The 14,387-nt window shown below is 37.3% G+C and overlaps 1 protein-coding gene across 1 annotated transcript; it reads left to right on the top strand.

Annotated features, from left to right (window-relative positions):
* The first annotated feature begins 1,281 nt into the window (after positions 1-1,281).
* Positions 1,282-8,255, top strand: PTGS2 (prostaglandin-endoperoxide synthase 2). The gene is made up of 10 exons (XM_019738125.3): positions 1,282-1,447; positions 2,259-2,375; positions 2,498-2,641; positions 3,114-3,257; positions 3,562-3,743; positions 4,417-4,500; positions 4,631-4,877; positions 5,184-5,470; positions 5,852-5,999; positions 6,130-8,255. The coding sequence occupies exons 1-10, from the start codon at positions 1,393-1,395 to the stop codon at positions 6,537-6,539; spliced, it is 1,818 nt and encodes a 605-aa protein (XP_019593684.2). The 5' UTR covers positions 1,282-1,392; the 3' UTR covers positions 6,540-8,255.
* Positions 8,256-14,387: the final 6,132 nt, after the last annotated feature.

Here is a 14,387-nt window from a genome sequence, read left to right as displayed (position 1 = left end):
TTTCACCACAACCCCCAAAAGGTAGCTACTAAAAAAGCACAAAGGATGGAGACATTCAAAATTTTTCCAATCACCCTTCCGTCACATCCATTCCATCCAATTTCTCATCAAACTATGTTCCAAAGTAAGAATAGAAAATCAGCCGTAAATACAATCTTGTACTTTGACCCATTGTCACACTTTACCATCTTGGAAAAGGGCGCAGAAAGACAAAAAAGCAAACTTTTAAAATCTTCTTCCTCTTATTTATATCTCTTGTTTGGGACTGGGGACCAAAATAGTGGAAACCACACAGCAAAGAATGAAATGCATTAAAGCAGATGTTCTGAACATTTAGCATCCCGGCAGATCCTGGGCACCTCTGCTCCCCTTGTTGATCAGAGGAGAGGAAATGTTATAGTGGCGATGGCTGGAGCTCAAATGGACTATTTACAGGATAACCGCTTAGGAGCAGTTCTGGGAGAGGAATTTACCTCCTTCCTCTCTAATAAGCAATCTGGGGGTAGTGGTGTGGAGAACAGTATTTCTTATTCCTTATTTCTAAACACACCTTATCTATAAATAGGAGTTACAGATATGTATACCGATTATAGCTATAGTTCATTCAACTAAATAAACATTGAAAAAAAATTGAAGGTATGTACGTGCTGCATATACACTAGGTTAAAGGTCGTCACGAAAAATCAAACATGACACGTTTGAAATACACGACACGTGTAAAACATGTCAGCGTTTGTTGGCTTTGCTGGTTCCAGTCTGTCCAGACGGACTTCCTTGGCGTTTCAAAGAACGAGGGACCCAGACAAGGCGGCGGGGACCGCGCTGCAGGGGGATTCCCTCCGTGCGCTCAGAACCTCTGGACACCGATTCCCGGAGAGGAAGCGCAGTGCCCCGCCAGCCCCACTCTCCCGGGGGGATTGTCTAGAAACTCGGCTCTGGGAAGAACTGGGGCAAAGACAGGGAGTAAGGACAGGAATCAGGCGCAAAGCCGAGCTCCGGGAACAGAGCAACTGCGGGCGGGAAAGTGGAGATCGGAGTGGGGAGGGTGGCAATCCGCTTTGCACTACCTTGGGGAAACTGAGAGCAGCTTCCCGTGCTTCCGATTTTCTCAGTTGAGTGAAAAAAAAAAAAAAAATCCTTCCCCCATCCGGGTGTTACGCAATTATTCTAGTGGGGGCCGGGAGTTGCAGCGGGGGGGGCCGTAAGGAACCGCGGAAAGAAACAGTCATGGCATCACGTGGGCTTAGTTTTCACGCATAAAAGGAAGGTTCTCGCCGTTAGCTTCCAGTTGTCAAGGACTTGCAACGAGCGTCAGGCGTACGCCCAGGAACTCCGCCTCCTCCAGCCCCGCTGCCCGAAGCTCACACGCTGCAACGCCCTCGCCCGGCGGAGATGCTCGCCCGCGCCTTGCTGCTGCTCTACGCCACCCTGGCGCTCAGCTGTGCAGGTGGGTACCTGGCGCCGCTCACAGGGCGCTGCCGCCAAGTTTTCGCGCTGACCCCTACGGAGGTCCCCGTCACTCGGAATGCTCTCCGGATACGGAAGGCCGTTTGACTTTGCAAAGAGCTTGCACTACTTGAGTTCAAAAGAACTGGGGGGGATATCCCAGCTTTGCCGCTAGCTCATCGCGGGCCAGTTAGTTAACTGGTCTGGGTCTCATTTTTCTCATTTGCTAAGTAGGAATAGTGGTACTAATTTGCAGGTTGTCATTATGATAATACAGGATCTGATCAATATATGGTGAAATGTGTGTGTGTGTGTGTGTGTGTGTGTGTGTACCTACTGTTGTTCAGTGGGAATAATTGTTTTAAGTAGCCTCGTTAGTGCTTTCCTGCCCCAGGAAAACCCAGGTTACTTTTTTTAAGATAGGCAAAATATTTTAAAAGTAAGCTGTTTTAACTTTGTAATTTTCCCTACGTTTTGATTAATGTACTAGATCTATCCATTTGAATTTTGACAGTTCTACTTATTTGAGGTTCTTAAAAATGCTAATTTGGCCATCAAAAAAAGTTACTAAGAAATAGCTTAGCAACATGATTTCTCAGGTTGAATATTAGCCTTATTTAGAATAGAAAGTTGGTATTTCTACCATATAACCATTCTGTGAGACAGGTTTAAAAAAATTGTTTTCCCATGAGTACCTGTATATTTCTTGCATTTCTTATGGTAAAATTGGCCCATGGTAAGCAAAACAAATATTTAAGTCAAGATTAAGACACTGAAGAATGATTTATTTACTGTCTTTACTTTTATTGTAGGAAATCCTTGCTGTTCCAACCCATGTCAAAACCGAGGTGTATGCATGAGTGTTGGATTTGACCAGTATAAGTGTGACTGTACCCGGACAGGATTCTATGGTGAAAACTGTACAACACGTAAGTTTGCCCTTGGGTGCCCTCATTTGGAAGGGGGGTATATGTACCGCTATCATTTTACAGATTTGTGTCTTATCATGGGCCCCCTTAATTCTCCTTCCTTTTTTTTTCTCTTATTGCAGCTGAATTTCTGACAAGAATAAAATTATTCCTGAAACCCACTCCAAACACAGTGCACTATATACTTACCCACTTCAAGGGAGTCTGGAACATTGTCAATAATATTCCCTTCCTGCGAAATGCAATTATGAAGTATGTGTTGACATGTAAGTAGAGTCTCTTTCTAAGGTTTTCAGCTTCCTCAAAGAACAATGTACTTTATAATACTCCAGATTGCTAAACCTAATCTAAAAACATATTTCCAACCTTGTCAAAATGATTTTAAATATATCTTTTTGGTGTGATTTTTAGCTTAATGGTCAAAAATATTGACATTTAAGTCTCATCCAGTTTATAAAGTCCTTTCTCACAGTCAGAATTCTACTTGCAATCCTGCATACATCTTCCAAGCTTCTTGGATGGTTATTTGAAAAATCAAGATGTACTTTCAGGAATCATTCTTTTTAAAGTACAAATGGAAGTTAGACTTTAAAGGGCAATTGGTTTAAAATAGAGTATCATTGTTGGAATTCAATTCAACCTCTGGTGCTACCTTGTACATTTTACAATAAAAATGAACATTGATTTGCTTTGCATATGGGAACAACTAAAATAATTTCTTTCCCTTGAAAATTTCAGCCAGATCACATTTGATTGACAGCCCGCCAACCTACAATGCACAGTATGGCTATAAAAGCTGGGAAGCCTTTTCTAATATCTCCTATTATACCAGAGCTCTTCCTCCTGTGGCTGACGACTGTCCCACTCCCATGGGCGTGAAAGGTGAGTGAGAGGAAGCAGTTAGAGATGTATTGCAATGGGGGTTGGATTGCTACTTAGAAAATTTGACCCTCAACTATCATTTGTTCGTTAATGAAAGTATAGTTTTTTCCTTGCTTATGCAGACCCATGGAGATTTTTGTTTTTTGAAAGTGTGAATCTATGTAAACTAGTCCATGAAAGTGAATGGGCATTTTGGTATAAGGTCTCAATGTTTTCACATTTTTTCACTAAAACTGAGTTCATAATAGATCACTGTCTGCTTTCTTGAATATAGAGATGGATTCTGAGCTTTCTCGTTTTTCAGGAAAGAAAGAGCTTCCTGATTCAAAATTGATTGTGGAAAAATTTCTTCTAAGGAGAACGTTTGTCCCTGACCCCCAGGGCACAAATTTGATGTTTGCGTTCTTTGCCCAGCACTTCACCCATCAGTTTTTCAAGACAGATCACAAGCGAGGACCAGCTTTCACCAAAGGACTGGGCCATGGGGTAAGACAGCACTAAAGCAAAATGATAGCAAATCATAGTGAAGTGCTGACATTAAAGACCATATGTCTATTTGCCACACCAAATAATTGACCCTCCTTTTTAAAAATGTCCTATTTATAAAAACCTGAATGGAGTTTTCATTTTAATTCAATGGTTCAGTAAAAATACATACCCATACATATATATAGATATCATTTGTAATTTGACTCATAGTTTTAGTTCAGAATGTTAGCACTACAAAAATACTGCATCTTCAAAAAACATGTTTGTACCCTGATTATGCTGCTTTAAATATTATAAGGCAGATTTCTGCAGCATTGTTATCTCTTGGAATTCAATGATATAGTTTCAGTTTATTGATAGGAATTTTATATCAATAATAAATTTTCGGTTGTTTTTTAAAGGCAATGCCATATAATTATAGTGAAGCATGTGATATATTTGAAAGCTTCATATAAGAGACTGATACTTTTAAACATGAGACATATATAGGTTTGTAGCTTCAGTAGATAAACTATTTTCATATTTTGTGGCTATGAAATGTGGTTTTATTGAAAAATTTTAATCAAAGCAAGCTAAGTCATCAAATTGTTTAATGATCAATTATATCATAGACATTTATACAAGAATAACTTTAACAGCAACACATTGAAATTTCCCCATAATCTTCTAGGTGGATTTAAATCATATTTATGGTGAAACTTTGGATAGACAGCATAAACTGCGCCTTTTCAAGGATGGAAAAATGAAATATCAGGTTTGTTGCATTTGAATATTAAGAATTAGTTACGACTCACTACTTACGTTTTAAAATCTCTGATTAAAATTCATTTCTTAACTTTTTAATGAATGCTTACTTACTACCTTTTTTTTTTTTTTTTTTTAAGATAATTGATGGAGAGGTGTACCCTCCCACAGTCAAAGATACTCAGGCGGAGATGATCTATCCCCCTCATGTCCCTGAACACCTGCGGTTTGCTGTGGGGCAGGAGGTGTTTGGTCTGGTGCCGGGTCTGATGATGTATGCCACGATTTGGCTCCGAGAACATAACAGAGTGTGTGATGTGCTTAAACAGGAGCATCCAGAATGGGATGACGAGCGGTTGTTCCAGACAAGCAGGCTGATACTGATAGGTAAGGAAGATGAGGAAATCATTTCAATAAAGCCCTCTTCCCTGGGGAGAAAGCTAGTGTGTAACCTCTGCTATGCTTGAAATAATCCCCAGGGCCTGGGGGTAGGGGGTCATGAATTCAAAATCACATGTTCCATATGAACTGCCTCTTTGAGCATGACTGTAATATAACTACCTTTCGATTTGATGGTAAAAAGGAAAAAGCAGAAGGGAAGGAATAGCAAATTAAAGAAACTGCGTTGCCGTTGCTTGAAAGCTAATGATCAGAAAGAATTAATGTTCTCCATTCTTTATTTTGTACAAATAGGAGAAACCATTAAGATCGTGATAGAAGACTACGTACAGCACTTGAGTGGCTATCACTTCAAACTGAAGTTTGACCCAGAGCTGCTTTTCAACCAACAATTCCAGTACCAAAACCGCATTGCTGCTGAGTTTAACACGCTCTACCACTGGCATCCCCTCCTGCCTGACACCTTTCAGATTGAAGACCAGGAGTACAACCATCGACAGTTTCTCTACAACAACTCTATGTTAATGGAACATGGGCTTACCCAGTTTGTTGAATCATTCAGCAGGCAAATTGCTGGCAGGGTAAGCGTTATTATTGAAAAACAAAACAAAAGCAAGGGCTAGGGCTAACTAGAATTTCTGCCACAGCAGTGGTTTCCATTCAACTTACTAAACAAGTGATTATTTTGCTAGTAAAATTCTTTTCTTGAAACAAGAAGCCTCACATTTTTCTGAAACGTCAAAGCTTTTAGTCTAGAGTTAATCAAATGGCAATATGTCATCATCATACCTTAACCATAGATATTTTCAAAACTTTCTATAATCTTACATAAATATTTCAAAGTTTAGGTCTCAGCTGGGAGTGTAGATCTCACCTACTTTATTACCCAAGGGATGCTTTTAAAATAGAAATTGTAACTATGCCTCAAATTTTTGTTTTATGATGTCATTTATTTTCCCCAGGTTGCTGGTGGCAGGAATCTCCCAGCTGCAATACAACACGTAGCAAAGGCCTCCATCGACCAGAGCAGACAGATGAAATATCAGTCTCTGAATGAGTACCGCAAACGCTTTCTGATGAAGCCCTATGAATCATTTGAAGAACTTACAGGTGAGAAAGATTCAAAGGTGAAATGGAAATAGCAGAAGAAGCTGCACGCACACTGAGCAAAGGGGTAAAACTATTGTTTTTATTCTGTGAAGTTTCACCTCGGTCATCTCTGTCCTTGTCACCTTCACAGGAGAGAAGGAAATGGCTGCAGAGTTAGAAGCCCTCTATGGGGACATCGATGCCATGGAGCTGTATCCTGCCCTTTTGGTAGAAAAGCCACGCACAGATGCCATCTTTGGTGAGACCATGGTAGAACTTGGCGCACCTTTCTCCTTGAAAGGACTTATGGGCAATCCTATATGTTCTCCTAACTACTGGAAACCGAGTACTTTTGGTGGAGAAGTAGGTTTTAAAATCATCAACACTGCCTCAATCCAGTCTCTCATCTGCAATAACGTGCAAGGCTGTCCTTCTACTTCATTCAGTGTTCAAGACCCGGAACCCACCAAGACAGTGACCATCAATGCAAGCCCTTCCCACTCTGGACTGGATGATATTAACCCTACAGTACTACTGAAAGGACGTTCAACTGAACTGTAGAAGCCTATTGATCATATTTATTTATTTATATGAACAATTTCTTTTAATTATTTAATATTTATATGAAACTCCTTACGTGACTTAATGTCTTCTGTTAAGGAGAGGGGGGTTATACATGTGAAGATTTTCATGTCACTAATTTAAAGATGTCTTTTCTTCAAGGTAAAGGGAAAAAGCAGTTTCCATTCTTTTTTATAAAGTAATGGGAGATGGATTTGACATCGTTTTTACTTGAATTTCAATTTAGATTGTTACAGTAAGAACCAAGGCAAAGATGATTGAACCGTTGAAATGCTGTTAGAAGATGACAAAATGCTGCAAGTTTCTTTCTACACTATTGCTACTTACAATGTATCTTCCTTGATACATTAGAAGTAACAACCTGCAGACTCTTCCTTTTGTTTTCTTCTTTTAGCCATTGTGCCAAGGGAAACTCCTTTTTTGATCAGGTTACTTCTTCCATTTTGTTTTCCTGGTTTTATGATCTGAGTTCATCTTTCTGTGGACTCTGTCTATATTTTCTCTAAACTTTTGCAAGTTTTCAGGAAAACCTCAGCTCAGGACTACTATTTAGCTCCTCTTAAGAGGAATGAAAGAAAACAAAAGCCCTCAAAATAGGCCTTGACAAAAAGTTATGCTTGGAAGGCAGGGAACTTTGTAATTAATTTTAACTGTGTAACCAAAGAAGCCTACAAAGAGGACAATATCTTAAGAAAGAACTGTAGGGGGTTCTTGACAGGAAGAAAGTTATATTCCTATTCTAGTGAATGTCCTTTCTCCTTTAAAAACAAAAGCAAATAATTCCTGAATAGTTCCCAGGAACACAGTGTTTCTTTTCCACATCTCATTGTCAGCTGACATTTTCTGGTACTGTACATTGTTACTTAATTTATTGAGAATTATTATTTATGTTTTGTTAGGATATTATTGTTATGAACTGAGTTGAATCCTGAAGTTACTGAATTTTTTTTTTTTTCATTATATCAGAATCACTATATCTTCATGGGGATACCTCGCTGAATTATTTTTGAGTTTGACAAATTACCTCTCAGAATTATAAGAAAGTATTGGATTAAGATTTGTGAATAAATTTTTAGGAACCCAACTCTGGTACATTGAGATCCATAAGGTTGGAAGTTATGTCTTTAAGGTTTACCTATACACCAGCCCACAGAGAACATTGTGTCTCATTAGCCTGGATGTGTTATGATACTGACCTTTCATACATTTTTCAAGGACCTGTGGATGGTTCATTAATTCATTCAACCATAAGTTATTGAGGAGACATTCTGTGCAAAGCACTGTAGATTTTAATATTCTTAAATCAAGCACTGATCGTGGATAACATTAGTATTTGTGTAAATAATTAAAAGCATGTCTCAGGCAGAGGGAGAAAATGAAATTTCATTAAAGAGAAATAACTCAGGGGAATTTTTATTTAAGATTTTATGTTTAAAAAGTTTATTGTTAAAAAAGAAATAATCAATATTAGAAAGGCTTGTATGAAAAACTGTTCACTGATTTAAAAAGTAATTTGCTATTACCATTAACCTGCTGTCTGAACCTAGGAATTGGGACTGTGTATATGAATGTTTTGGTGCCTGAGACAAATATGTATTTAAATTAACTTATGTAAAATATCAGTGTTGAAATATATCTGTTTATTTTTATACTATTTAAGAATTGAAAAGTCTCTTCTAAAATAAATCGACTGTTTCTATATATCTTTGTCTATGACGTATGATTTGTCTAAAGTGTTATACTTAAAGTAAATCATTGTCTTGTATTCTATCTATTCCAAACTAGTCTAGCCCTTAATGAAATGGTTCTGCCCTCAGTCATACTGAGTCTTCCTAGGATCACTATTTATAATTTCTTATTCATGGAGATAACCATATTGGAAAGGGTTCTGTAGAAGATACTGTACTGTAGAAGATAGCGACAAACTTGTTTTCATTGCCTAATCTAGAAGAAGGAAAAAAAAACAAAAACACAAGTACATGAAAGGCAAAGAATAAGAATAACTAAGAAGGTACAAAATTAAAAAGGAAGCTCAAAGAGGAAGAGACTATATTCAGTTGGGCAAACCATTGATACCTGGCTCATTGGCTTCTGTTGTACCCCCTGCTATTGACATGTTGGTAGTTTCAATTCCATATTCAGAGGGGCCACATAATTGACATTCTCCCTGGCCTCTCTCTTCCTTGGCCTCCATTACTGTGATGACTTCTTCCACCATATTTCCCGTGATCATACATACCCTTGATCTCATCATTAATTACTGTGTCATTTGCCAAACCTTGATTTCAAGCATCCTCCTTTTTTACTAACACTAACAGCTCACCTATTTCAGTCTTCACACTCTATAATTTCTAACTCTCCTACTGACCTACTGACCCATCAACTTCATCATTAAACTATTTATCAGCCCATTTATCTTCACATTTCCTTCCTCATGCATGTAGCTCAGATTCTATTGCCCACCATTATAATCATTCCCTCAATTCCATCTACTCTCCCTCCATTGTACTTAACTGGCACAATTAATTTCAGCCATCCTCCTAATCTGTTTGACTTCTGGGTAGCTTTAAACACAAATGTCTATAGCTCCTTTTCTGAAAGATTTTTTTTCCCTTGACTTCATGATTTGATAGTCTCCTGGTTTTTCTCCACCTTCACAGAGTGCTACTACTCATATTTTTTTAAAGCTCTTCATCTTCTACTGTATCTATAAATTGAAGTATCTTTATCCCCTTCTCTTCTTTATCTGCAATCTTCCAGGGGAATCCCATCCAAGCTCATAAATTGAAACACTAATCATTCCCAAATTTACATTCCCAGAGCCAACTTCTAATTGTCAATTGAAAAATTCTCCACTCAAATACATAAATAATGGCTTATTTTAGATCTCTGCGCTCTCAGCATCATATACCCCAAATAATAATCCAAAGTTAAGGATACCACCATTCCCTAGTTCTCAAGCAAAAACTCCTCTTTCCTTCATGCCCACAGTCAATCCAATACCAATCTCGTTGACTATATCCCATTAATAAATCTTAAATCTGTTGTCTTTTCTCCAACTCCACTACTGTACTACTAACCTAGTCAGTGCAAGAATCTCTTAATTGGTTTCCCCTCTTCTATTTTTGCCTCCCTCCGAACCATTCTTACTTATGAGTGGTCATTTTCAAACATGAATCAGATTATGCGCCTCCCCTATTTGAAACCTTCCTGTGCCTTCCTACTACACAATGGATAAATCTAAATTCCTTATCCTGTCTTAGGGGGGTCTCAGTGATCTGTCCCCTGCCTATCTATTTGATCTCATCTACAGGAATTCCTCATCCTTGTTTATTGTGCTCCAGCCATGTTTCTTCTGCTTTGTTCCCGAGCAGTGGTTTCAAGCTGTTGGCCCTACCTAGAACGTTCCTTCTGCAGATTTTCCGATGGCTGGATCCTTCTCAACAATCAAATCTCAGCTCAAATTTCCCCTCTTAGAAAAGCCTTCTCCAACCACCTAAGCTAAAGCAACTACTAAACCTATTTTGGTTTTTTATGGCATTTATTTCTATCTGATATTATCTTGATTTGTATGTTTTTGTACTTACTATGTTCCCTCACTAGAATTTCATGTCTACAAAAGCAAGGACCTTGTTTGTACTGTTTGCTGCTCTCAGAACAGTGTCTGACATTTAAAAGACATTCAAAAGTATTCAATAAATCAATAGGAATAGGCTTCATGAAAGAAGTGGTTGATTCTTGAATACGAGGCCTGATAATTTTAAGTTCGCAAACTTTTTGCAATGCTATTACTAATATTTTTTTTATATCAGAGGGATTATTCATTATGAATTTATACCAACTGGACAGTTAACCAAGTTTACTATTTGGAAGTGCTGAAAAGGCTGCGTGAAAAAGTCAGACAACCTGAACTTTTCACCAACAATTCATGGCTGTTGCATCATGACAATGTACCAGCTCACACGGCACTGTCTGTGAGGGAGTTTTTAACCAGTAAACAAATACCTGTATTGGAACACCCTCCCTACTCACCTGATCTGGCCCCCAATGACTTCTTTCTTTACCTGAAGATAAAGGAAATATTGAAAGACATTTTGATGACATTCAGGACATCAAGGGTAATAGGACAAAAGCTCTGACGGCCATTTCAGAAAGAGAGTTCCAAAATTGCTTTGGAGGGTGGACTAGGCACTGGCATCAGTGCATAGCTTCCCAAGGGGAGTACTTCAAAGGTGACCATAATGATATTCAGCAATGAGGTATGTAGCGCTTTTTCTTGGATGAGTTTGCAAACCTAGTTGTCAGACTTCATATAGAGTAAAACCTTAAAAAACAGAGACATCCATTCTAGAAAACAGTTCGGCAGTTTCTTCTAAACTTAAAAATTAATTATCATGTATACCAGTTTTCTACTGATGCTATAACAAATTACCACAGACTTACTGGCTTAAAACAACACACATTTATTATCTACATTTCTGGATGTCAGAAGTCAGAAATAACTCTTACGAGTTAAAATCAAGGTGTCCATAGAGCTGTGTTTCTTCTAGATGCTGTAGGGGAGAATCTGTCTCTCACCTTTTCCAGCTTCTAGAGGCTGCCTGCATTCCTTGTCTATCATCAAAGTCAGCATGATAGTATCTTCTAACATCTCTGACTCTGACCCTCTTGCCTTCGTCCCATAAGAGCCCATTTGGGGGTTCTTTATTTTGGGCCCACGAAGATAATGCAGGAAAATTTCCCCTTCTCATGATCTTTTTCACATATACAAAGTCCCTTTTGCCATGGAAGGCAATATATTCACAGGTTCTAGGGATTGAGACACGCACATCTTTGGAGGTCCATTATTTTGCCTAGCATATCATACAACCCAGCAATTGCTCTCGTGGGCATTGATCCCAGAAAAAGAAAAACCTATATCCATGCAAAAATCTGTACATGAATGTTCATAGCAACTTTATTCGTAATAGCCAAAAACTGGAAATAATCCAAATGTCCTTCAATGGTTAATGGTTAAACTGTGGCAAACTGCTATATCCATGCCATGGAGTACTATGCAGGAAAATAAACAAACAAACAAATAATTAATACATGCAACAACTTGGATGGAACTCAAAGGAATTCTGCCAAGTGAAAAAAAAGCCAATCTTAAAAGTTACCTACTGTGTGATTCTATTTATATAATGTACTTGAAATAACAAAACTACAGGAATGGAGAGCAGATTAGTGGTTACCAGGTTAGGGATGGCGGTAACTACAGCTAAAAAGGGGTAGCATATGCTGATTGAACATATCTGTTATCCTGACTGCAGTGGAAGTTCCACAAAGCTGCATAAGTGACATAATTGCATAGAATCTCTCTCTCTCTCTCTCTCTCTCTCTCTCTCTCTCACACACACACACACACACACACACACACACACGCATGTATAAATGGTGAAGGCTGAATAAGCTCTGTGTATTTCACTAAGGTCAATTTCCTGGTTTTGATATTTTACTACAATTATGCAAGACGTCAAACTTGTGGGAAGAGGTGTAGAAGTTGCATGGTACCTCTCTATACATTTTTTTGCAACTTCCTGTGAATTAATAGTTATTTCAAAATAAAAAGTTAAAAAAATAAGGAAGAGATGCAATATCATTCTTGGTGGAAGGAACAGGTTGACAGGCCATTTTTGTACCATGTGATTTCCTTAACCCTCATCCAAACTGCCACAGTAGATTGGACCTAGCCCAAGCTGAGGAAATAAAATGATCTCTCCAAGGAATTTAATTAGGATGGAGATTCTAGTTCAGCCAGACAATTATACTGTTGAAAATGGTGTCAATGCAATCTAATGGGTAAACCAAAAAAGTCTGTTCAATAAGTGGTAAGGGAACAATTGAATATCCCCATGAAAAGAAAGAACCTCAATTATACCTCACAGGACACAAATTAATTCAAGATAGTTCACAGATCTACAAGTAAAAGCTAAAAGTAAAAAGCTTCAAGAAAGAAATGGTATAATATGTTCATGAAACTAGGGTAGACAAAGAATTTTAAATTGTATCCAGAAAGTATGAACCATAAAAGAAAAAATTTAATAAAGTAGACTCCATAAAATTAGAAAATTTGCTCACCAAAAGACTACCATAGGAAAATAAATAGACAAGACACAGACTCATAGGAAATAGTCATAATACACATATCTAACAAAGGACTATATAGAATATATATATATATATATATATATATATATATATATATATATTATATATATACACACACACACTAATATGGAATATATAGATAATGCCTCTAACAGTAAAAAGACAAACAACTTAATAAAAAACAAAAGCAGGAACTTAAACAGGATGATATATGAATATCCAATAAGTACATTAAAATGTGTTCAACATCATTAGTCATCAGGGAAATGCAAATTAAAACCACAGCGAGACACTACTACATTCCTATTAGAATCATTAAAATGTAAAGGATTAACTAAAATGGTTAATTTTATATGTCAAGTTGGCAAAGCTATGGTGCCCAGTTGTTTGGTCAAACACCAGCCTAGATCTTGCTGTAAATAAATTTTCATATGTGACTAACATTGAAATCAGTAGACTTTGAGTAAGCATATACTTCTCCATGAGGTGGTGAGCCTCATCCAATCAGTTGAGGGCATTAAGAGCAATTTTTTCTGGGGCTCCCAGAAAAAGAAGAAATTCTCAAGATGGCACCATAACAATTCTGCCTGAGTTTCTAGCCTGCAAATTTCTATCTTTAATATAGAATATAATGTACAAAGAAAAAGAACTCTTAGCCATTCTATCTGGATAGAGGGTTTACCATGTTAGAACAGTAGTAAAGATTAGAAACTTGCATGGGTCATCCTGTTTCTTATAAATGGTAATGTTTTTGGCATATCATAACCAATTACTGTATATGGATTTTAATACACATCACTTATGTGAAAGTAACTTATTTAAAAATCACAAAAATGAATAATAGAGTAATGAAAAATCAAAGCAACTCACTGCAAAATTGAAATAATTCTTATAGAGTTCACGTACTATAGCTCATGTACTTCAGTTACAAGAAAGCATTTCAGGACCTCAATGAAAGGCAATTTCTTTTTGATTAGGGCACTTGCTGATAGTTAGAAAGATGGAAAAAATAGAAAGTAAGTAAACAGACACTCCAAATTAAAATTTAGAGTGATATATGGCTATTACATATTTCACAATATTTGAATGATCACTTTAGTAACAAGAAACGGTTATTTACCATTTTCAAAATTGAACCCCTGAGGTTCACTCACTTTCCTTCATGCCACATAAATAGGTATAGATAGATATCTGTCACATGTGTTATAACTTATTTAATAATTATGTTTTAACAACAACATCATAGATTTAGGAAACTCAAAGCTGCTTTTTTTTTTTAATGTAGTTTTCAACAAAGCTGAGATTTGAAGAGAGATTTAACAATCACAATTGTTCCCCGATTCCATCTCCAATTCCTGTGTACTATTAAGGATTCAAGTGTTTACAGAGTTTAGCTACAGTCTAGGAAGCAGAGGGGAGTAGGTTAAGATAACTAGTACTCAGTTTGGCAAATCATGCTGTTTTTTTAATCCAGACAAAAGATACTACGTTTGAGGACCCTCATTAAATACAATCAATATTCAAAAGGGGTCGTATTGCTCTCATGATAATTAAATGTCCTAAATTAAGTAGAATGTATGTCTATGTAAATTCGCTCAGAAAGGCCAAACTGCCTATAAGCTGAACCCATAGAGAGAACTTCAAAGAATAGATCATTATTTGATAAAATAAGGACAA

This window comes from Rhinolophus sinicus, chromosome 11, assembly GCF_057876585.1.
Source record: "Rhinolophus sinicus isolate RSI-liver-muscle chromosome 11, RSI-T2T, whole genome shotgun sequence".
Taxonomy (NCBI): Eukaryota; Metazoa; Chordata; class Mammalia; order Chiroptera; family Rhinolophidae; genus Rhinolophus; species Rhinolophus sinicus.
This window is presented reverse-complemented; position numbering and strand designations above follow the sequence as displayed.

Excerpts from the sequence above, each read along its gene's own strand:
- PTGS2 (XM_019738125.3), top strand. The coding sequence starts at position 1,393 with ATGCTCGCCCGCGCCTTGCTGCTGCTCTACGCCACCCTGGCGCTCAGC. Across the intron at positions 3,258-3,561 it reads CACTCCCATGGGCGTGAAAG|GAAAGAAAGAGCTTCCTGAT; the intron begins GTGAGTGAGAGG and ends CTCGTTTTTCAG. Across the intron at positions 4,878-5,183 it reads AAGCAGGCTGATACTGATAG|GAGAAACCATTAAGATCGTG; the intron begins GTAAGGAAGATG and ends TTGTACAAATAG.